The sequence below is a fragment of the Gadus chalcogrammus genome, chromosome 2 (genome assembly GCF_026213295.1).
Source record: "Gadus chalcogrammus isolate NIFS_2021 chromosome 2, NIFS_Gcha_1.0, whole genome shotgun sequence".
Lineage (NCBI taxonomy): Eukaryota > Metazoa > Chordata > Actinopteri > Gadiformes > Gadidae > Gadus > Gadus chalcogrammus.
Window position 1 is genome coordinate 21,591,458 of NC_079413.1, and position 23,086 is coordinate 21,614,543.

The window sequence follows — 23,086 nt, forward strand, 5'->3', positions numbered from 1 at the left end:
CGCCCATCAACAGCGTGGGCCTCAATCACGTCACGTACGCAGTTCGCGGGCGCCGGCGGAAATTCTGCTCCCATTTTTTCTTCAGGACGATCCTGTAGCATACTGAAGTAATTAAATAGATATTTTGAACTCGAAGATGATCCGCATCTGCAAGACATGTAACACAGGTTACATCTTGCCGTATGACGGCCATGAGGTGTGCGAGGGCTGCCTTGGGCATGAACATGCCGTCTTGGCGCTCTCGCCACTCAGTCTGTGTTGGCATTGTGTGGCACTGCCGTCGGACGACAGACAGCACAGAGCCGACACTGCCGCCGCCATTGCTGAATGGGCCGACGACTTTACTGTTCCGCTCGACAATGCCCTCTCTCCTTGTGAGCTCGGAGTCGGACAACTCCGACCTTGAAGAGGAGGGGGCGTCTCCCCTGGCTTCCCCTCTCCGAATGGAGAGGCCTGGGGCAGGAGCATTCCACTTCTCTGCCGCCACCTCACTTTGGTGGCAGAGCTAACGGGCATTATCGCCAGGGCAGCCACAAACCTTGGCCTTCCGGTGCCCATGCCTCAGGCCCCCCAACGCCTGGACCAGCTGCATGGCATCTGGGGGCTCGAGGCTGAGACACGCCCCGCCCGTCTCGACCCGATCTGGCCGATGTTTCCCGCCATCAGAACGTACTTCAGTGGGGCTGCGGCGGAGCCAGGGAAGCTTGGGGCCTCGGTTAAAACGTTTATCCAGGTCACGAAGACGAAGGGTCTGACAGACCGGGGTTTTAGGGCGGTACCGCCGCTGGATCCCGCTCTGTGTGCTGTCTTTAGAGTGAAGCCGGGGCTCAGCGACCGCTGCCCATCTCCCAAAGACCAGCTGACGGCCAAGCTTACAGACAGAGCGCATCAGTGTATGATGCAGCAAGAGGCTGTTATGAATAACATCGCCCTGCTGCCACATAACATGGCGGCTGACCCTCATCGTCTGGCCTTACAGGCAGTCGACGTGGGAGGAAGGGAGGGGGCGAGGGAGAAGCGTGTGCAGCGAGAAACTCCTCTTTACTAAAGACAGCTGTTATCTCCCTGGACAGTTAACGCCGAAGCCTATCGGCCCGGCCAGAACTGTTTCACACGCATCTCCCACCACATATAGGGAGGCCGTCAGCAAACCTCGTATTATTGATCGAGCCAGCCCTACATTACTTTCCCCTCACCAAATCATGCCTGGCATGACATGTGGCGAGACGGCCGCTAAAACAAGCTCTCTGTCTAAGAATGACACGCAGCTCGTTCAGTGTCAGCAGTCTGCCGCCCAGTCACAGTGTTATTCCTCCTCGCGTCCCAACGCTCAGGAGAGAGGACTACACTCTTGTCACAAGCTGAGCAGGCAGTGCATGCCTCTGCTAATGACACACACACCCAGCCCTTTCGGGCAGAGCTCCCCATGGGCTGCGAGGACTCCTCCCCTCGCAGTGGCGGCAGGGGCTCAGGCGTGGCTTGTTTCCATGACAGCCGCATCAAAACAAGAGGCTGCACAGCCGTTTTCAGAGCATTGCTCAAAATTGCTGAACGCATGCACCATGGCCAAATGGATGGACGGGCTGATCAGCAAGGGTCACACCCTGCAGTTCACCTCCGTTCCGCCACGATTCAACAGGATTGAGGAATCAACGCTGTCATCCAAGGATCAACAGCTGTCACTTTTGGTGGAGCTCCAGCAGCTTCTAGCGAAAAAAGTGATTTCCGCCCCCCCGAAAGGAGAGGAAATGCTCTCTATTCCCATTATTTCCTGGTACCCAAGAAAACAGGGGGGCTGAGACCGATTCTCGATCTAGCCCTATTCAACAAATGCATCGCGGAGAGGCCGTTTCACATGTTAACAATCAGACGAGTGTTACAGTGTGTAAAACCGGGTGACTGGTTCACCTCAATAGATTTGAAAACAAGTAGATTCAAGAACAGCTTCTTCCCAAAAGCAATAACCTCCCTGAACTCTCACATGAAGCAATCCTAGTTCAACAACCCCAACCCCCGGACTCATACCACTCATGTGCAATATATTATATTACACACTAGATGGGCTATATATATATATACATACATCAGATATATATACTTCAGATAGATAGATAAATAATACAATATACAATAATAATAATAATAATACATTTCATTGAGAGGCGCCTTTCAAGACACCCAAGGTCACCTTACAGAGCATATAGTCATCAATGTGCAATATATACATATCTTACACTGCATAGTACCGTATTTATTATGTATTATTTATTAGCATTGTACACACTCCTCAGGACTAAACACCCTACCTCCTGTTTGTATCCCTTCATGTCGTGTGTTTATGTGTTTGTATTGTAGATATGTATTTTTGCACTGCTTGGAGATGGCTGTTTTAATCTCATCGTAAATGTGTACAGTGACAATAAAGGTATTCTAATTCTAAGGACGCCTACTTCCCCAAACACAGGAAATTCCTGCGTTTCTCGTTCCAAGGGTCACACTACCAGTAGAACCGTCTCCCGTTCGGCTATTCTCTAGCCCCACGAACGTTTTCCAAATGCGTGGAGACGGCTCTCCGGCCGGTGTACGCAACAGGAATGAGAGTACTGTTCTACTTGCACGATCTGCTTTTGATGGCTCGCTCCAAGGAGGAAGAAGCTATTCAAACAAAAAAGCTGGTAATTCACCTGTCGAATTTAGGCTTCGCCATAATTTGGAAGAAGAGCTCCCCCCTCCCCTCACAGTGTGATGTATTTTGGGGTAGAGCTGGATTCAGCTGTAATGAGAGCACGGCTCTCACAGCAGAGGATGGAGACGCAAATCTGCTAAGTGTGTTACTGACAAAATATTCAATGGTTACGCCCTTAAGTGGGGTTTTCCCCAGCGAATCCACCATGACATGGGAGGTGAATGGGAAAACCAGTTGTTTTCACAGCTACAGAAGAACAGTGGAATGATGGGCTCGAGAACAACACCGTATCATCCAGAAGGAAACGGCCAGGTTGAGAGGATGAATAGCACACTTCTACAAATGCTGAGAACGCTCACTGAGAGACAGAAGTCTAACTGGAAAGAATCACTGAACCAACTAATGTTTGCATACAACTGCACACTAAGTGAAGTTACAGGCTTCTCCCCTTTCTATCTCTTATTTGGGAGATCCCCAAGATTGCCTGTGGACTTGCTGTTTGGCTTGACCTCTCCGGAGACAGGGACTGCTGACCACAAAGAATACATGAGGAAATTGAAAGCACAGATGCAGGAGGTATACGACATAACAAGAGATAAGGCAAAGAAGAGTGGTGACAGGAACAAGCAGAACCACGGCAACAAAGTGAGGAGTTTCAAGATTCAAGATTCAAGATGCTTTATTTATCCCGAGGGAAATTACTGTGCAACAGTTACAATACAAAGGTGGGAAAGTAATACAGGGTTAGAGTCAAAATAGATAAAAATAGATTGAAATAAAATAAGTACAAACTAAATAAGTGAAAAGGAGCGATTGTATAAAAGTGGTATTAGTGGTAAAGTGATAAATATTATAGCAGCAATTGTTGGCAGCATAAATTAACTAAAGTGACTAATTGAAAATTGTGTAAAAATAAAAAAATATATAAATAAAAAAAATGTGTAAAAATAAATAAATAAATAAATAAAGTGACATTGGTCTCAGGGCATAGTGTCTCCACGGCCCCTCCACGGGAAATTTAATTTCGACCCGTATCATGCGGCACGACTGCATGGAATAAAGCATCCGTCCAACATGTGTCAATAACATAATATTTTTATGTGACACTGTAAACACATAATCAAATGTCAATTAAATCCCAAGTATGGAAAACCAAGCCACACTCCTCATCACAATCGTTGTCGAAACAACGGAGTGCCTTTTCATACGTTCGTGGACTTTTGATTAAGCTGTTGGCTTCTGAAGAAGGTTGAGTTATTTTGATATCTTGTTTACAGTTAAAAGACAAAAGCTTGTAAATATAAATTTAAAAAAAGTGATGTTATTCATTCTCTGATGTCGAGGATGGAGCATCTATTTTGAAGGGGGTGTGTAGTAGGCTGAATATATTTAGATTTTTATAATAATATTGATTGATGCAAAAAAAGAAACGGTTTACAAGCTATTATTTTGAGTCAAAGGTATTTATTTAATGCATTTATTTCGGTCATAAGCCATTCTCAGTATTTCCCTATTTTGTGCATCATTGTGACTTCGTTTTCTAACAGATTACATTGAATAGACTATCCTCCCTTGCTTTTTAATACATTTTATTTAAATTATGCAGGTTTTACAATTCAATTCAAGAAAATACACATTTGAATACAACACATTTGAATAGTTTCACAATGTCAATAAGTGCCATGGTCTCATTCTTTTTTCTCTGGAGTCAAGAGTTCGTTGTCTTTTTAGCTCAGTTTGAATCTGTTTGAATACCACCTCTCCTGAGATGGATTCCTGTTGCATAACCATGGCGCACCTAGTGTTCCACAGTTTGTTGATGACGGTGCACACCACGGAACAATAAAAGTCCTGATCCATGGCAGACATGCGTTCCTCGAAAACTCCATACATAGCAGCCTTAAATGTGATATTAACGTTAAAACCAATCCGTGACATTTTCCCCCAGACATACTGTGATCTCTGGCAGTCTACAAGAACGTGCTCAACTGATTCATCTTCTTCACAATTATGAATCGGGCATTGAACAGTTTTAACGAAACAGCTCCACTTTACCACTGCTCTAACTGCTAGTCTCCTTACTGAGGCCAGCCACATTACGTCTCTCTTTTTTTCAGATAGAGTTTTGCTACAAAGGTTTTTCAGACACCTGCTTTTCAGCATCATCTAGATATTTATAGGGGAAAATGTCACCATATAAGTCATTACACACAATAGTATATATGTTTTTACCGAGTGTTCCAAGCCAGTCAATATTCAGATGTACCGATTTCTCCATAAGATCACCATAGATCACCACAAATTCTCCTCCAACACTGAAGAGATCCTTAGGAAGTGTCATCAGCGGAAGTATCTCTTAAGGAAACTAAATTCCTTTGGAGTCAGCAAAAACATACTGCTTACTTTCTATTACTCCTTCATTGAAAGCATCTGTACATTTTCTATAACTTGCTGGTTCCACTCCATCACCCTCCAAAACAGAAACCGCCTGGAGAGTACGGCCAGAGTTTGCTCTAAAATAATTGGACTTTCAATAAGAACTCTCTCCTCCATCCATGACCAGCAAACACTCCGGTTAGCCAAAATAATTATGCAGGACCCCTCACACGCTCTACACCCCGCCTTTGAGTGGCTCCCCTCAGGGCGCCGACTACGCTGCCTCGGCTGTAGGACACAGAGGAGAAAAGCAACCTTTGTTCCCAAGGCTGTTCACCTCCTCAACTCCTCCTAAACCCCCCACCCGGGCTTGTGCCCTCCTCACATGGACTGGTGAAGCCGTGTTTGTTTTTGTTTGTTTTTGTTTGTTTTTTGTTTGGACATGGCCCTGTCCTTTGTAATGCTGCTGCTATGTGCCCTCAATTGCCCCCTGGGGATAAATAAAGTTTTTTTTTTTATTTGAATACATTACTTTAAAATAAGGCAGTGAACTTCTAGCACGACCCCTCTTTTGGTCCAGCTCAAGGCCTCACCTATCCAAACAGCCTTTCTTTTAAAACCAGATGCAATATTTTTACAAAATGCAATTCTCAATTTTAGCCCCCAGCTCCGAGCCCCTCGTTTTTTTTGTTTTTATATAAAAGCTCTCTCTTTGTTACCTCCCTTGTGGTTCCCCAAATGAAATTAACAAGCAGCTTTGACACAACACATTTTTTATGATTAATATCTTGGCCCTATAGCTACATGATTTATTTTCCCATTTATCCAGTTCTTCTTTAATTTCTTTATCTTTTTCATTCCAGTTTTCTCCATAACAATCGTTCTTACTGAACTTTATGCCCAGGATTGACATTGTATCTTTATCTTTTATATTTATTATTGGCTTTGCCTCACTTTGCCTCTTCCTCTTCCTGACCCGGAAGTGATGTTCTTCACTGTTGCAGCCTCTGGTAAGGCTTCAGCAACGATGGTGGGCACATCATAAATCGAGATGTTGATCCCTTGGTGGCTCCTCATCCACCTGTCCGCCGCATTGTTTATGTACCCCTTTAGGGGGCCGAAGACACTAATGTCCATTGGCTGCAACCTGCGGGTGCAGTGGGGAGGGAATGACAGCAGCACTATGCCTTTGGCTCTGCAGTAATCGATTGCTGCAATTGACAGGTGGGACGGGTGATTGTCCAGCAGGCGGAGCAGCTTCGACTCCTTGGACACGGGTGTGACTAGTGAAGTGGGCCAGGTACAGGAGGAAGTCTGGCTCCTTCCTCCAGCCAGTTGGGTTGGCGGTGCCAGCACAGCCAACGGGTCCACCCCTCAGGAAGTGGTCTTCGAACCACTTACGGGGGAAGATAAAGAATGGCGGAACAAGGTCGCCCTGCGCATTGCATGCCAGGGCAACTGGGACCAGGGTCCACCTCTCCGCTGAGGTCACTGACCTGACCTGCTTCTGCCCCATCTGGGCGACGACACGGTCTGGCACCCGGACAGTGGTGACCCCTGTAAATAGTTGTGTGAGCATAGTTGTGTATATATATAGTTATGTGTATATAGTTGTTTTTATATGTATATAGTTGTTAGCATTGTTTCTAATTAGATATCTGGTTACGTGTATATCGTTTTTTTCATATTTATATGGTTGTGAGCAGTTTATTTTTATAAATGTAGTTATGTGTATTTATAGTTGCGTTTTATATTAGTATAGTTCATATTAAATACCGGTTTCATTAATGTTCCAAATATCCTTGGCCTGGAACTGGTGCCAGTCAACCGTCTTTCAATTTTGGTAGAACAAGTTGACATTGTTTTGATTGAAGCTGGACAACCGTTGTTGGCTAGTGGCCTCTGGACGCTGAAGGGGGAGGCTGCTACTGCGCTCCATGAAGGAGGTGATCCAGTCCTTCCTCGACCAGGATGCAGGGAATGGGCAGCTGAAATGACCGGGGTCGTAAAAAGTTGATGTACATTTGTGTGTTTATGTGTATGTTATTTGTTCATATTTATTAATTAAACTATCTGCAACTGCATACATGTGTGCCTGTCCAAAAATGCATGTAGCCCTTTTCACAACACTGACCTCATTAGGGGTGAGCCCAAAATAAATGGCTTCACTGCCCTCCTCTGCCCTCCCTTTGAGGTAGCGTGTAGGGATGGGCAAAATGATTCTTTTCCGGGAACTAGTTCTTTCAGTTCAGTTCACTATAACGATTCGTTTATTTGATTCGTTCGTTACGTCAGATTACATCTTAAAAAAAATTTAAAAAAAAAAAAAATTATAATCACCGTCAAGACCGCAGTCTGGAGATGCCTGCTATATAGTATGACGAACGTCCCACCAATATTTATACCACTTGCTTACTCTCTATATTTCATTCATGGTTTTACATTTATAATTGTATTTTACTTTACATTTAATTCTTCATTGTTCAGGCATTACAGAACTTGCATGGTCATAAATAAAAAATACGAACTGCAGTTTAATTTCTTTGTTTGTTCTTAAATTGACGTAGAATGGAGCAAAGACTCCTGGGATTGGGAAATGCGTTTATCCAATAAACAGATGGAGGTCAAGTCTATTTTCGAAAAAATTTAGGGGGATATATGAGTCGAATGGTATGACCCAAGATACGTCAGAGAGAGAAAGCGCGCATAATCGACGGTACCGCCTTGTCATTGGTTTACCCAGGTGCCATTCCAACACCATTGCTACCTCTCATTGGCTGAATCTTTGAGGAAGTTGTAGACTCAATCAATATAAGTCGCGGGGAGACGGAGCTCTGTTCGTTTGTATATTTTATTTACGTGACCATATGTTTGGTTGATGTTAAAAAAAAAGATTCAAAGAACCAGTTCTTCTTGTTTTGGGGAACCAGTTCTTGTCGTTCACGTTCGGGATTCGTTCGTTGTAACGAATCAGTCGCGACCGACACATCCCTAGTAGCGTGACAACGCGACATGATGTTGTTCCATGCAGGAACCAGCCCACGGGAGGTGGTTCTCCTTCTGACGCGTGGCATTTTTCTCCCAGTAAACTGTTGATGCATGTGATAAACACGTTTTGTTCATTCAAAATATGTTATTAATTCAAAGCAGTAGTTAATCATTGCAAAACATTTATTAATTCTGTAATTTATACAGGCATTGATCGTGCAATGTGCGCGCAATTACGCATGGTGATGTGCGGGACGTTTGAAACAGGTGTTTCAATCGTCCCGACAGCGACTACTGACACTTAAACCTTTTTTACCTCTAAACTTCAAAACTGTGACATTGCACACTTTATCACAGGTTTAAGTACTAATTCATCGGTTGTATAGTCATATTATTATGGCATGAAACAAAAACTACAACTATTTATTTCAAAAAAACTACCGCAGGAAGGATTTTACTTACAGCTCTCGAAAACAAGTTTGCGGGATAACATCGGAACGGCGTGACGTCATTACACAAAATTTCCCGGGGTTGGTCAGTCTTGCTTGCTGAACGTAGTGACGAATTTTGACGTGAAAGCCTTGCGTGGTTTTCGAGTAAATCGCTGGCCGTTTCTCAATTCGCGTACTTGTGCGTGCTCGTGTGCTCGTGGACTCGTGAAACGTCATCAGTCGTTGCCCGAGCACTGTTCCAATTCGAAGCACGCATCAAGCGAGTACTGTCGTAAAACCCGGAAGTGTTCTTGATGCGTGCTCGATCTCGCCGTTTCCCCCGAGCATGCATCGGAGGTGGCTCGTGTGTGCTTGCAATCGCTATAAATCCCAGGATGCATTTCGCACTCGCAGCAGTACGATGGCGGACAATATGGAGAAGACGCACAACTGTAGCTTAAGTTACTCTTAACTTATGTATATATTTATATAATTAATAATAATAATAATAACAATAATAATACAAGATAATATATAAATCTATATATATAAAGTCGTGTGTGTATAGCCTCATACACATGACAGGACACGCATATCTTTTCAATTTTTGTTCATTCAGAATATTTACATACTATTTGAAAATGAAAGAGGCTGGGATTTTGTTTTATATCATTTGTTTATATTGTTCAGTAGTATATGCCTAAATGAGGCCGTAGCACAGTCAACGGTCGAGCAGAGGTGATGTCGTCATTGAGTCCGCTGCTGTTCCAATTGCAAGTACGTACTCGCAAGTCTGTGCTTGAAGTACGTACTTGCAAGTCATCGAGTCCGTAGTACGCGTGCTAGGAATTGAGAAACGGCCGCTGTGTTTCAATCGTCCCGTGTTTCAATTGACCCGGCTCTCCCCTACAGGTGTAATGTCAGCAGTCACGTATATCCGGTCTATCCTCGTTTTGATACGCGCATCGAACCGAGTATAGCCTACTCATCAAAGGGATGCAGCACTCTAAAAACATCTTTAACTCCACAATATTCACTAATTTTTTTCAAAGCATCACCTTCCCTATTCCTGCTGCGAGGATTCGTAGGGACAGGGATCCTGTCATTAGCCTCAGTATACGAGTTGAAGTCCCCGCTCAGGACAGTGTAAAAGGACACTGACAGTAGCTCATATAGTTTTTTAAACATCCTCACTTTAGTAGCTGCATCTTGAGTTGTGTATATATTAATAATTCACATTTTTAAATTTAAATAAAAACAATCTACTAACATAATCCTCCCTGGAATGATTTCTCTTGTCTTTATATTTTCTGCGTTACTTTTAAACAATATAGCTACTCCATCAGCTTTATCACCTCTGGACACAATGGAAGTGCATTTTTCCCACCGCACGCACGTCTTCGACGTCAGCCTGTGATGTTGACCGTAGCTCTTGTGCACAAATAATGTCATAACTCGTATTTTGGAGAGCAGACATCTTAGTCTCTCTATTCTTTATGGACTGGATACCTCTCATATACAGGTTATAATGGAAAGTACAGTCAAGATGACAAAGTGATGTTAACCAGCCAATCATTTCTTCTGTTTTTTTTCTTCGCTTATCAGAGGCGACGTCTGTCGCTTCTGGGAAACACTCACCTGTGAGGGAGCTCCTGTCGACTCCGTTGAAACAAGGGGGGTCCCCTCCTCTTCGCTAGTGTCCGAGTCGCTGCCGAAAATTTGACGCTCCAGCAGGATCTCATCGACATCCTTTTCCAGCTGTCTGACTGCCTCCTCCGTGACTCCTCTCCGGCTGCGTTACGCCCCTGTGAGGGGGGTATAGAAAGAACAACGAGGACGCAGTGTTGTAGTCAGGTCCAAAGTTGTAATGGTGTTCACAACATTTAACAAACAGTACATCCCTTATGCAATTCCAAATACCAGATATACCGTAATTTTCGGACTATAAGCCGCGCCTTTTTCCCCATTTTTCGAGTCTGCGGCTTATATAACGGTGCGGCTAATCTATGGATTTTTACAGCTAACGGCCACTAGGGGACCTCCTAAATCTATGGATTTTATAGGTTACAGACGAGTCCACCGACTTTAACTCTATGGGCTCTATGACCGGTCCGCGCCCCGCCACCAGTGGCGGGCTCCAGCAGGAAACGCTGGAGACCGGAAAAGCCTCAGGTAGCACGCGAAAGTAAAAGTGGAACCTTGAGTGGTAGGCTACGAAAGACAGAACGAGAACGAGAGCAAGACAAATATTACGAAAGCGAAACAGTTTGTGGAACGGAAGTTTTCATGCACAAACCCTCATTATGGAAAACAAACGTAGAATTGCATATGATGCAGCTTTTAAGTTAAAGGCAGTCAATCTGGCTGTAAAAGGAAATAGAGCTGATGCACGTGGCCTTGGCATCAATGAGTCAATGGTGAGACGGAAACGCCAGCGGGAAGAACTGTCTCAATGCAAGAAGTCAAAAAAAGCTTTCAGAGGTAATAAAAGCAGATGGCCCGAACTTGAAGACTTTCTTGAAGATTGGGTGAACACACAGAGAGCAGGCCGAGGTGTTTCCACCGTGCAGATCCGACTGAAGGCTAAAACAGTCGCCACCGAAATGAAAATTGAAAATTTCAGAGGTGGCCCATCCTGGTGTTTCGGATTTATGAGACGAAAGGGACTGTCCATCAGGGCGCGGACGACTGTGTGTCAGCAACTCCCTCCCGACTACAAGGAAAAAATAACAAACTTCGGCGAATTCACACAAAGAAAGATAGAGGAATATTCCGTCGGACCGGACCAGATCATAAATATGGATGAAGTGCCTTTGACGTTTGACCTGCCTCTCACTAGGACTGTTAACAAGAAAGGTGAATCGTCCATCACGTTGAGAACAACTGGCCACGAGAGAACGAATTTCACTTGTGTTCTTGGCTGCACAGCATCTGGATTAAAGCTTCCACCAATGGTGATTTTTAAGCGGATTACAATGCCGAAAGAAAAGATCCCGAACGGCATCTCCTTTAAAGTCAACAAGAAAGGGTGGATGATGGAAAGCATGATGAAGGAGTGGCTGAATGAGTGCTACGTCAAGCGCCCTGGAGGATTCTTTCGCCCAAAAAAAGCTTTGCTCGTTTTGGACAGCATGAGGGCCCATATAACGGATAATGTGAAAGCAGCCATCAAGAGCAGAAACTCGATTCCAGCTGTGATTCCTGGGGGCACAACGAAGCATCTGCAGCCACTCGACATCAGTGTCAATCGTGCGTTCAAAGTGGCACTACGCGTTCAGTGGGAGGCGTGGATGACTAGCGGCGATAAATCATTCACCAAAACTGGTCGCATGCGAAAAGCAACTTTCGCTCAAGTTTGCGAGTGGGTCCTGATGGCGTGGAGGAGTGTCAAAACATCCACGATCATTAACGGGTTCCGAAAGGCTGGACTACTGCGTGATGAAGAGGAGGACGCCGCCACAGCTGAGGCCCTTCAGAGGCTATTCGATTCCGACAGTGACGAAGAGGAGTTTGTTGGTTTTGACAGCGACGAAGAGGAGTTTGTTGGTTTTGACAGCGACAATGAAGGAGAGAGGAGAGTGGCTGACGAAGCCACCCTGAGCCTGTTCGTTTCCGACACTGAAGATGAGGACTTTGGTGGTTTTAGTACGCAGAAAGAAGACGGAGATGAGGATTAATGACTTGACTTTTCTGGTTACAGCCGTGTTCTGGTAGGCTGATTACTGTATATTTTAAGCCGCCTCGTTGTTGAAACTTTAGGCTTACGGGGTTACTGTCGTGTTACAGGCACTTTATTTTGCACTTTTAAAAAAACACATTTAATTTAGCCATTGATATTGCCTCGTCAAGCGCTGTAAGCTTTGTTTTTTGTTATGTTATTATTACTGTAGGCTACAACGTAGATAAATGTTCAAAGATGTTCACACTTTTTCAAGGTTTTTCCAAAATAGCCAACGTTAATAAATGTTTGAGATAAATAAACTCATTTTGCTGGGGAACCCCTATGCACTCCCTCAAGGACCATTGATTGAAAACCACTGCTGTGTAGTTCACTGCCGGTATGTGCGCTGGGAGCGCACCGTTTAAGTTTGAAAGTTGAAATGTTCGTGTGTCTGATACACTATGTGATACAGTACTGTTTACACAGCACCGTATATGTTCTGTAGCTACTATTGCACTAAATGGTAACACATGAATACGTTATGCAAATATGCAACTTGTTTGTTGAAATGTTAATAAATGGGAGCTTCCTCAAGCAGCCATCTCTTTCCCGACAATCCCCTCTGTGCACAAAACCATGCACATTGTAATAATATTAAAACACCCGCGGCTTATAGTCCAGTGCGGCTTATCTATGTACACATCATTCAATTTAGCTGCTGCGGCTTATACTCAGGTGCGCCTTATAGTGCGGAAAATACGGTATCTGTACAGTATTCATAAAATGGCATTTTCACAGCATGCAAAACCAAACAACCTTCAAAACAACATTCAAATAAACAGCATATTAAAGTGTGCATTGTTTGAGTACCAAGTAGGCCTACTACATTTAAAGCTTTTCACCATAAGACATTTTTCCATAGCTATTAACTAAAGTATTGTTTCAGTTAAAACACACTAACAATACTGTCTAACGACACTTAAACTGAATACTGTGCCAGCTTATTCACACTTATATTATATTTTACACATTAAATTAAACACAGCGCCAACACGCATTGTCAGGAAATGGCGGACACTTTCCTACCACGCGCCTGCCCGTGGGATGCTAACAAGCACGCTACGGCAGAGCGACTCCCCCGTGTTCAACCCAACTACCCCTTCAAACAATCCATACCTGGCTATAATCCTCTCTGCATGTTCCCTAGCATTAAAATATAAATACATAAACAATTACACAACCACCGTTCCTACCTGTGAGGGGGGTAGGCCCATAGAAATAACAACGAGGACGCAGTGTTGTAGTCAAGTCCAACGTTGTAATGGCCGAGAAAACGGCAAGCACGCTATTCCCCCTACAGGCTGAACGAGGCAAAACAAAAACAATCGAACACCGACCATCGAACGATTGAACACAAAATGAGGTAGAATAAAGAAACTCTGCAACAACTTTCCTAATTTAGCTCTTTAGAATAATTTTGTAGCAAATAAAGAATAATGAATATTTTAGATAAACATGGAAATAAACGACATATTTTACCAGCATCACTTTATAACTTCAAAGGACAGAGCAATGGGTAATAGATAAAAATAGTGAGAAAAGTCCGTTTTTGCCTTTTGAAGCACTTATCTAGTACTGCATTAAACATTTTAAACCTTTTTACTACAACACATATTTCTAACCATCACACAGAATCTGCTTTCCATAGAGTGGGCTGTTTATGGCTCTCGCTATAAAATAAACTCATGTCTTTAAATCAATCCACACTATACCTTATTTGGGCTGATCCTGCTGCAGGCTATGTAGCCTTATTTCAGTGGCAGCGCTGCTGTTCATGTTGTGTATTTTTTTATTCGTGTAAACGTCGGTTTCTGGAATTTACAAATTGGATTGTTGTTTCTTGAATTACTTCATATACCAAGAGATCAAATGTATATATCTGCGCCAAATAATTTTTTCTACTCCTCTTGGTATACGGTTGTATTGGTGTAAAGTAGCATCTGACTTCGAGTCAGTTGACTGTTATGACGCCAGGGCAATTCATTATTTTTTGGATGTGGATTGAGTTTACACTACGTTATTGAGATTGTGGCATTATCAAAGCAAACCAAATGCTGAGTAGGACCAATGTATACCTAGATCAAGGTAGGAGACTCTTAGAAAGATTTGAGTGGCTCTTAAAAGAGCCTTTGGGGTCATAGTTTGTAGAGTCTGGTTTAACCGCCGAAGCCGTACAGGGTGCGTCCCTGCCTCTTCAGGGCATAGACAACATCCATGGCGGTGACGGTCTTCCTCTTGGCGTGCTCGGTGTAGGTGACGGCATCACGGATCACGTTCTCCAGGAACACCTTGAGGACACCGCGGGTCTCCTCGTAGATGAGGCCGGAGATACGCTTCACACCGCCACGACGAGCCAGACGGCGGATGGCGGGCTTAGTGATTCCCTGGATGTTATCACGGAGAACTTTACGGTGACGCTTGGCGCCTCCTTTTCCGAGTCCCTTTCCTCCCTTGCCGCGTCCAGACATGTTGATGCAGAATGATAACGTAACAGAAAAAATCTCGCTTCTTGTAGGGAAGCTCCGGGGGAGGGGCCAAAGGAAGGCGGAGTTGACAAAGCGAGGAGGAGGGGGAGGAGGAGGGGACAAAGGGAGAGGGAGGGGACTCGGCTTACCTCCGGGTCCTATCGAAATAGGACGATGTCCATCTTCAACGCAGAAGACTTTATACAAATATGTCTTGTTTATGGTCGATGACATATATGAAGGTGCATTACCCGCCGTGCGGCTAGAATGTGGGAAACAACGAATCTATTAATAATACATATTTATTAACCCTTTTAATTTGAAGAACTTAAACCAGTCTTCATATTTTCCTTCCACAATGCTCGATACATTAAGATTCAATACTCAATAACATGTTCCACCGTACCCCACCCTCCATCTGCCCCCTCCTCCTTATCAAACCTCACATGGGTATAATTAACAATTCCAAAGTTCAGATTAGGTTTTATCAATGTGTATTGCACACAAACATCTTCTGGTACACTTGTAGGCCTAACTGTTGAACACATTTCTAAGTTCCAGTCCAATTGCCATTAAACGTTTTGCGTTCCATTTAACTGAAGAACCATAATATTGCTATCCAACCCAAGCTGTCTCTCGATTTGTCTCAGTTGCCGGGGCACTGAGATCCATTCTCACCTCCTCCTAGTGGACACAATGAGAATTTAATAATCCCGTTTTCATGGGGAAAAATAGGTAGGCCTATGGTTATTTTGTGTGTGATGACTTTTCCCAAACAGTGCAGATGAAAGAGGAAATTGTGAAACAAATCACAAGTATAGAAATATTTTTTTAAAACCAAAATAAAGCATAGAATTCAGCACAGCATAGGCTACTATATATAGTCAAAAAAGTGCAAAATCCAAACAATATATAAAAAAAGTGCAGAATCCAAAAAATAATTAAAATTTGCAACGTCTACTCTGTGTGCCAAAAATGCCTATGATGCAAAATTCTGTGATCGGTCCAGTCTTGGGGTCACACACGCCGGTCCCGCATCGCCTCCACAAGCTGCCCCAGCACACCTAGGAATGACTGGTTGAAGGCTGCCGCAATCTCCTCCCTCCTCAACGCAGTCTCCATCTCCCAATGTCTTTCAGAGTTCTCCAACCGTAACTTGAATTGCTCCCTCTGCGGGATCCAGGTCAGTTGAAAATCACATTCACACAACATTTCTAGTGTTGTAAACACATTGGTGAACTCATTAGTGAATCACTCCACGCTTGTATTTCTTTCGCAATGGTGAACTTTTGCATGGCACCGGGATGTTTAAGCAGGACAAGGAAAGGACAATTAGTAAGTTTTCATCTCCTACCTAGAGATTTGGAGCGTTGCCAACAGTGGCTACGGGCTATCATCATCCAAAGTTTGGAGAAGACACACCCGTAAAACAAAAGGCGGTGTGCAGTCTCCATTTCAAGCCGGAAGTCTAGTTAGGCTTTCAGTAGAAAAGGGTCAAATTGTAGGGGGGGCTGGTAGCCGAGGCAGCATTCAAAAGGAGAGAGCCCTGAGGAGGCAGATGGGAGGGAATTCATTGAATACTCAACCCAAGGTAGCTGGAAGCTCCAGGAGAGAGCTGCCATGCAACGCAAAGTAGCCTCAAGTTGTTGGTTTGCCCACTCCGTCTGGCCACTGCTTTGGGGATGGTACCCTGAGGACAAACTGACAGAACCACCAATGAGAGTGAAGAAGCCTTTCCAGAAGTGAGGCGTGGCCCCCTGTCGGTAACTACATCCACAGGCCATCCATGGTACTTGAACACATGTACAATGACTAAGTTGGCCGTCTCCTTGGCAGAAGGGATGTTGGGTAATGGAACAAGATGTACTGATTTGGAAAATCGATCACCAACTGTGAGAATAGTGGTGTTACCATCAGATGGTGGAAGACCAGTAACGAAATCCAGAGCAATGTGGGACCAGGGTCTCTTGGGTATGGGTAGGGGCTGCAACAGGCCGGAAGGAGGTTGTGTGGAGTTCTTACTCCGTGCACAGACAGAACAGGCAGAGACAAAGGCATGAACATCACTTCCAATGGTAGGCCACCAAAATCTCAGGTGAATGAAGGCTTGGGTGCACCTAGCTCCAGGATGGCATGAGAGTCGGGCAAACAGGCGGTTGACAGGGCACTGACTGGGTGCAGCAATGTCTGATTGGGCGGAGCGCACCAGAGACTCTATGTCCCACTGGACTGCCCCAAAAATACAGCGGCCAGGAAGGATATTCCTCGGTTCATCAGGGCTACTTGAGGCAGGGAAGATGTTAGAGATCGAAACGGATCTCTCCGGTCTCAGGGGAAAATAACGGAATTATGCACCACCCTTCAAAAATAGGAGTGAGTTTCCAACGATACAAAGCTTAATGCAAATGGTTGAAGTTTCCCTTTAACCAAAGAAAAGCAATCAAAGCAAAGTTTTAAAAAAAATACATTGAGAACACAAGAAAAGCCCCTGGACCTGATGGAGTGCCTGGCGAAGAAATCAAAGCTTGTGCTGTTCAGCTGGCAGTGGTCTTCACCAAGATATTCAACCTGTCCCTGACACATGCCACCGTCCCACCATGTCTGAAGTAGGCTACCATAACTCCTGTCACCAAAAATTAAACTATCAATAACCTCAGTGACTACAGACCCAATGCACTAACACCAGTGGTTGCGAAATGTTTTCAGAGGCTTATGACTCATCACATCAAAGAATGCCTCCCTTCAACCTTTGACCCCTTCCAATTTGCATACAAAGCAAACCGATCAACTGATGATGCCATCTACACAGCCACCTGGAACACTCAGCCATCTGGAACACCCGGGGACCTCCGTAAGGATGCTCTTCGTCGACTACAGCTCTGCCTTTAATACCATCATCCCTGACATCCTTGGGAGCAAGCTGACTGCCCTGGACTCCCCCCCCCCGTAACCTGTGGCTGGATAAAAGATTTTCTTACAAATCGACGCAGTCTGTCAAAATTGGCACCCACAGCTCCTCCACCCTCATGCTCAGTACGGGTTCTCCACAAGGCTGCGTGCAGAGCCCACTCCTGTATGCCATCTACACACATGACTGTACTCCCAGCCACCCCCAACACAATAGTCAAATTCGCGGATGATACATCTGTGGTGGGGCTCATAACCGGAGGAGACGAGTCGGCCTATAGGGATGAGGTGCAGCGGCTGGTGGAGTGGTGTGCTGCCAACAACCTGACCCTTAACACAAAAAAAACAAAGGAGGTTATAATGGATTTCAGGAGACACAGAGCTGCTCCCGCCCCTCACCACATGAATGGTCACTGGAGGAGAAGCTGCCGGTGACCATTTACCGCTCCACCATCAAGAGTGTGCTGGCCTACTCCATCACTCTGTGGTATGCTGGCTGCACAGTGGCTGATAGAAAAAGGCTGCAGAGGATGATAAGGTCAACTGAAAAAACGATTGGCTCTCCCTTGCCCACCTTGGATGACATCGCCAGCTCTCGATGCATCTCAAGAACAAGAAAGATCATCCGTGACCACCTCCATCCCGGCCACCACCTGCTCAGCCTACTGCCCTCTGGTAGGAGGTACAGGAGCCCGAAGAGCAGAACCAACAGACTGAACAACAGCTTCTTTCCTTGGGCAATCAGGACTTAACACTCATAAAACATTAAACACATATACCTCACCTTCTATAAAGTGGAATATGCTTACGGCCTTTTATATTTATTATTCACCACGCCTGTCCTTGTCTTGTTCCAAATGTTTTTCTTGTGATTTCTGTCTGTTTTTTTTACAATTTTTTACTTAAATTGCTTGTTGGTTTTTTTGTATGTGTAATGCACCTCCAGTTGGGACTCCCAATTTCGTTGTAAAGGCGACTGTACAATGACAATAAAGGCTATCTTATCTCATCTTATCATGGATCAGCCGACTAAGAAGAGAAACCGTGCGATCGTTGCCGCGCGATTTGAAGCCACTGCAGTGGGCGTGGTTTCCTTTTCCTACTATGTGAGGAAAGTGAGCTAAATGGTGAAAAAGTATAAGCTAAAAAAAAATTACCAAATTTTTACAAAAGGCACCCCGTATATTATTTCTAAACAACCCAAGCTGACTTTGAACTTGCCTAAGAACTGAGATCCATTTTCACGTTAATGACAGATGATTTGCTGACGCTTTGACCATCATTTGTATTTTTTCAGTTTGAGTTTCCATTGTAGCATTTAATACTCTCGCTACAAGTCTCTTTAAATCAATCCACACTTAAACTTATTTTGGCAGATCCTAATGCTTGTTATTTGGCCTTATTTCAGTGGCAGCGCTACTCTCTATTCATGTTGGATTTCTGCAGTCTAAAAAAATAAACTTTGATAAATCAAAAACACATTAGTGTTCAAAAACTGTTTGTGTCAAGATTCGAAAATAGGAAATCAAATTGGATTAACGTTTCTAGAATTAGATATATCTAGGCATTAGTCATATATCTACCGCCATATCTAATCTTGGTAGGCCTATACCGTTTAATTTTTCTAAATAACCTACCATCTGACTTCAGGTCAGTTTACTATTTTCACAACAGGCAACGCAAGTAATTGATATTGTGGCATTAACACCAACCGATACAAAGGTCTATATCAATTATTCAGTGCGTACCAATTCGTAGCTCATGGTAAGAAGAGTCTCTTAGAATTATTTGGTTGGCTCTTAAAAGAGCCTTTGGATTTATTGTTGGTCGAAAATGGTTTAACCGCCGAAGCCGTACAGGGTACGTCCCTGCCTCTTCAGAGCATAGACAACATCCATGGCGGTGACGGTCTTCCTCTTGGCGTGCTCGGTGTAGGTGACGGCATCACGGATCACGTTCTCAAGGAACACCTTGAGGACACCGCGGGTCTCCTCGTAGATGAGGCCGGAGATACGCTTCACACCGCCACGACGAGCCAGACGGCGGATGGCGGGCTTGGTGATACCCTGGATGTTATCACGCAGCACTTTACGGTGACGCTTGGCGCCTCCTTTTCCGAGTCCCTTTCCTCCTTTGCCGCGTCCTGACATTTTCCAGAAGCCTTGGTAGTCTACTCAATGTGCCACTGAACGAGCGCTCTGACTATATAAAGGCTTCCTGAGGACCTTCGAGAGATTCAGGACAGCCTACTGTTACAGATCCCTCCCATTCCCTACAGGCCCCTCCCATTGCCCTTTATTCAGCACAGAACCCTCCCTTTACACAACTAGGCCTAGATTAAAAATAATATCATAACCCACTTATTAATATAACTTGGAGCGGGCGATGTCTTTCGTAGCATATCGATAAAACAGCATGTAAAAAATAACTTGTGAATATATCTAAATTATATGAAGAATAAGATAAGGGTTTCCTAATTAGTGTGAAGAGCTTCATTTGGCATATTCGTGGTGTGTCTAACACAAATTTTCCAAACAGTCTTTCTACAAAGAAAACAAACAATACAATTATATCACCTAAACCCGTTTCAGTTAAGGTTTTTGTTTTTGGTAATCAACCAATGTATCCTAGTGGGTGCATGAAGAAAGAAAATTATGCTAGAATTATCAAAATCATACCAATAAAGTTTCGTAATTGTGGAGATTTTACAATTTATAGTTGGAATTAGGCTACTAAATCGATTGAAACAGTTGGCTATGCCGTCGTAGTGGGGGGAGGAATCTAGCATACTTGCATTGTATAAAAATAAATAAACATAAATGAATCAGCAGTATGCTGAACCTACAATGTAATAAAGAACAAAAAAATAGGCTACCTAGCAAAGCTTTACCCCATGAAACATTACCCTTTTACAACCGGCGTTTTAGCACCTCTTGCTTTTACTGGAGACGTGAGACATTGAAAGCTCATTGTAGCAACTCAATGTTTTTCCATTCATCATGTTTAGCAAAATAAAGGGTTTACATAGAGAAAATAATTATCTTAAGCGTGATAGGCCTACTCTTGAGCAAACCTCATGGACAACATCAACGTAACTATTGGCCGCTTGAAGCTTCAGATTATTACGTTTCTTATTTTGATGTATTATTTCCAGCCTTTCCTGAAACAGTTAGGTCAATGTGAAGATTTTAAGATGATCTGAATGCGGCCTCCTGCTTCTAATCATTGGAGTTAATTAGTTCAGTTGAATTTCTTATCGGGAATCTCTTAGTAGATTTGAGTGGCTCTTAAAAGAGCCTTTTGTTATTGTAGATGGGTTTTCAGTTTACTTCTTGGCGGGCTTCTCGGTCTTCTTGGGCAGAAGGACGGCCTGGATGTTAGGCAGCACACCGCCCTGAGCGATGGTCACTCCACCGAGGAGTTTGTTGAGCTCTTCATCGTTACGCACGGCCAGCTGCAGATGGCGGGGGATGATACGGGTCTTCTTGTTGTCACGGGCGGCGTTACCGGCCAACTCCAGGATCTCAGCGGTCAGATACTCAAGCACGGCAGCCAGGTAGACGGGAGCTCCGGCTCCGACACGATGGGCATAGTTGCCTTTGCGGAGAAGTCTGTGCACACGGCCAACGGGGAACTGGAGCCCGGCACGGGATGACCTGGTCTTGGCCTTCGCCCTGGCTTTTCCTCCGGTCTTTCCTCGTCCAGACATGATTAGCAAGGTTTGAATTCAGACGTTGCAGTGACTTGGAATCGACGGCAAACTGGTATATATACCCAACCATGTCTTTCCTCATTGGCCAGATCAAATGTTATAAAACGGACCAATCACGTAACACCCGGGCTTTTTTCCCCCATGCCCAATAGGTGGCAGTATTTTCCCATAAGATAAAATGCGCCAGTCCATTACTAAAGGGGAGCAAAGAAATACCTCTATACAGTGTAGCCATTTTAGATGCTAAAAATCAGTACAAACCAGAATATACAAATGCATGATTAAATGTATGCATTGAAGTAGTTCATTCTTTGCTTCTGTAGCAGATTGATATGTCTCCACTGGCCATGCTAACCTGATACACTTCCCGCTTTCTGCCCTTGCAGACTTTGGGCGGTAAACCCCCTTCTTATCTTCCCAGTGCTATACGGAGTCACGCCTAGGGATAACCCAATAGCGATAGCCTTAAAAGGCGAAGCCTATACTCATATAATCTACTTACAATACGTAAATATCGATTTAACAACCTCATGGTAAAAGTCCGAATTATTTTAGGCCACAATTTTCAATATGATTCGTGTTGCCTGTTCATTAGCTATTATTTTATAACGATCTTATACGAAAGACTTGTCTTAACCTAGGCCTACTAGGTATTTTGGTGATGGCAATGTAGCCTATGTTGTAAATATTTCCAGACAGTTTCCCAAAGTAGGGCAACTTTAGGGAAAAGACAGCGTTCCTATCTTGAACCTTTTACATAACCAGCAAATGAACATCTGTTGCCAACCGCAACAATTGGCGAACACACTACACAAAATCTATCACCTACACTTCCAAATGTGGATATGATTTAGCTGTCGAAACATTCTGTATTATATATACTGATACACATATTGTACTGGTACTTAAGTTAATGATATGCCCGCGAGGATTAGGTAAAGTTCTTTTAAGCATGTGTGTGGCTCTTAAAAGAGCCTTTTTTTTCTTTGACGTTGACCAAATTATGCACGCTCTCCGCGGATACGGCGGGCGAGTTGGATGTCCTTGGGCATGATGGTGACCCTCTTGGCGTGGATGGCGCACAAGTTGGTGTCCTCGAACAGACCGACCAGGTAAGCCTCGCTGGCCTCCTGAAGAGCCATCACAGCGGAGCTCTGGAAGCGGAGGTCGGTCTTGAAGTCCTGGGCGATCTCCCTCACCAGGCGCTGGAAGGGCAGCTTGCGGATCAGCAGCTCGGTGGATTTCTGATAACGACGGATCTCTCTCAGCGCTACTGTACCGGGCCTGTAACGATGGGGCTTCTTCACGCCACCGGTGGCCGGGGCGCTCTTGCGGGCAGCCTTGGTGGCGAGCTGCTTCCTGGGGGCTTTCCCACCGGTAGATTTACGCGCGGTCTGCTTCGTTCTGGCCATTTCAACTGAGATTTTCAAATCAGAATACTATCCGTGTGAAGTCTGCCCGACTTTATATAAGGCCATAACCGCTCAACAGTGATTGGTCCTTGTAAAGACGCTGTGATTGGCGGCACATAGGGCTGAAGTCCCGCTCTCGCAATGGTGCCCGCCCCTTTCTTTCCTTTTCAGCTGGAGCGATCAAGTGTTTACTATTTCCTGTGTGCAGCCAGAATAGTAAATTTTTATTAAGGGCATTTCGCAGTAGCTTTTATCCAAAGCGACGTACAATAAGTACGTGTCAAGAAGAAGAATATCAGCATGCAAGGACTCTCGCACTCATACTATTAACTGAATCCAGTGAGTTAACCAACACAGCATGGAATGTTTAAATCTACATTCAGTTGGC

General features: G+C 44.3%; 4 protein-coding genes and 1 long non-coding RNA gene across 5 annotated transcripts; all 5 read right to left on the bottom strand.

The window, feature by feature from the left end:
• Nucleotides 1-4,271: 4,271 nt before the first annotated feature.
• LOC130399422 (uncharacterized) lies at nucleotides 4,272-13,499 on the bottom strand. Its single transcript, XR_008901937.1, has 4 exons — nucleotides 13,396-13,499; nucleotides 10,120-10,286; nucleotides 6,839-7,050; nucleotides 4,272-6,619 (listed from the first exon to the last, which is right to left on the bottom strand). It is a non-coding gene; the product is annotated as an uncharacterized LOC130399422 (long non-coding RNA).
• An 810-nt stretch (nucleotides 13,500-14,309) lies between these two features.
• LOC130399267 (histone H4) lies at nucleotides 14,310-14,698 on the bottom strand. Its single transcript, XM_056604975.1, has one exon. The coding sequence runs from the start codon at nucleotides 14,668-14,670 to the stop codon at nucleotides 14,359-14,361; it is 312 nt and encodes a 103-aa protein (XP_056460950.1). The 5' UTR covers nucleotides 14,671-14,698; the 3' UTR covers nucleotides 14,310-14,358.
• Nucleotides 14,699-19,362: 4,664 nt separating this feature from the next.
• On the bottom strand, nucleotides 19,363-19,774 carry LOC130399315 (histone H4). Its single transcript, XM_056604979.1, has one exon. The coding sequence runs from the start codon at nucleotides 19,722-19,724 to the stop codon at nucleotides 19,413-19,415; it is 312 nt and encodes a 103-aa protein (XP_056460954.1). The 5' UTR covers nucleotides 19,725-19,774; the 3' UTR covers nucleotides 19,363-19,412.
• Nucleotides 19,775-20,850: 1,076 nt separating this feature from the next.
• On the bottom strand, nucleotides 20,851-21,325 carry LOC130399024 (histone H2A). Its single transcript, XM_056604960.1, has one exon. It carries the CDS (start codon nucleotides 21,281-21,283, stop codon nucleotides 20,900-20,902), a length of 384 nt encoding a protein of 127 aa, XP_056460935.1. The 5' UTR covers nucleotides 21,284-21,325; the 3' UTR covers nucleotides 20,851-20,899.
• Nucleotides 21,326-22,240: 915 nt separating this feature from the next.
• LOC130398992 (histone H3) lies at nucleotides 22,241-22,729 on the bottom strand. The gene has a single exon (XM_056604958.1). It carries the CDS (start codon nucleotides 22,696-22,698, stop codon nucleotides 22,288-22,290), a length of 411 nt encoding a protein of 136 aa, XP_056460933.1. The 5' UTR covers nucleotides 22,699-22,729; the 3' UTR covers nucleotides 22,241-22,287.
• Nucleotides 22,730-23,086: the final 357 nt, after the last annotated feature.

Excerpts from the sequence above, each read along its gene's own strand:
- LOC130399267 (XM_056604975.1), bottom strand. The coding sequence starts at position 14,670 with ATGTCTGGACGCGGCAAGGGAGGAAAGGGACTCGGAAAAGGAGGCGCC.
- LOC130399315 (XM_056604979.1), bottom strand. The coding sequence starts at position 19,724 with ATGTCAGGACGCGGCAAAGGAGGAAAGGGACTCGGAAAAGGAGGCGCC.
- LOC130399024 (XM_056604960.1), bottom strand. The coding sequence starts at position 21,283 with ATGTCTGGACGAGGAAAGACCGGAGGAAAAGCCAGGGCGAAGGCCAAG.
- LOC130398992 (XM_056604958.1), bottom strand. The coding sequence starts at position 22,698 with ATGGCCAGAACGAAGCAGACCGCGCGTAAATCTACCGGTGGGAAAGCC.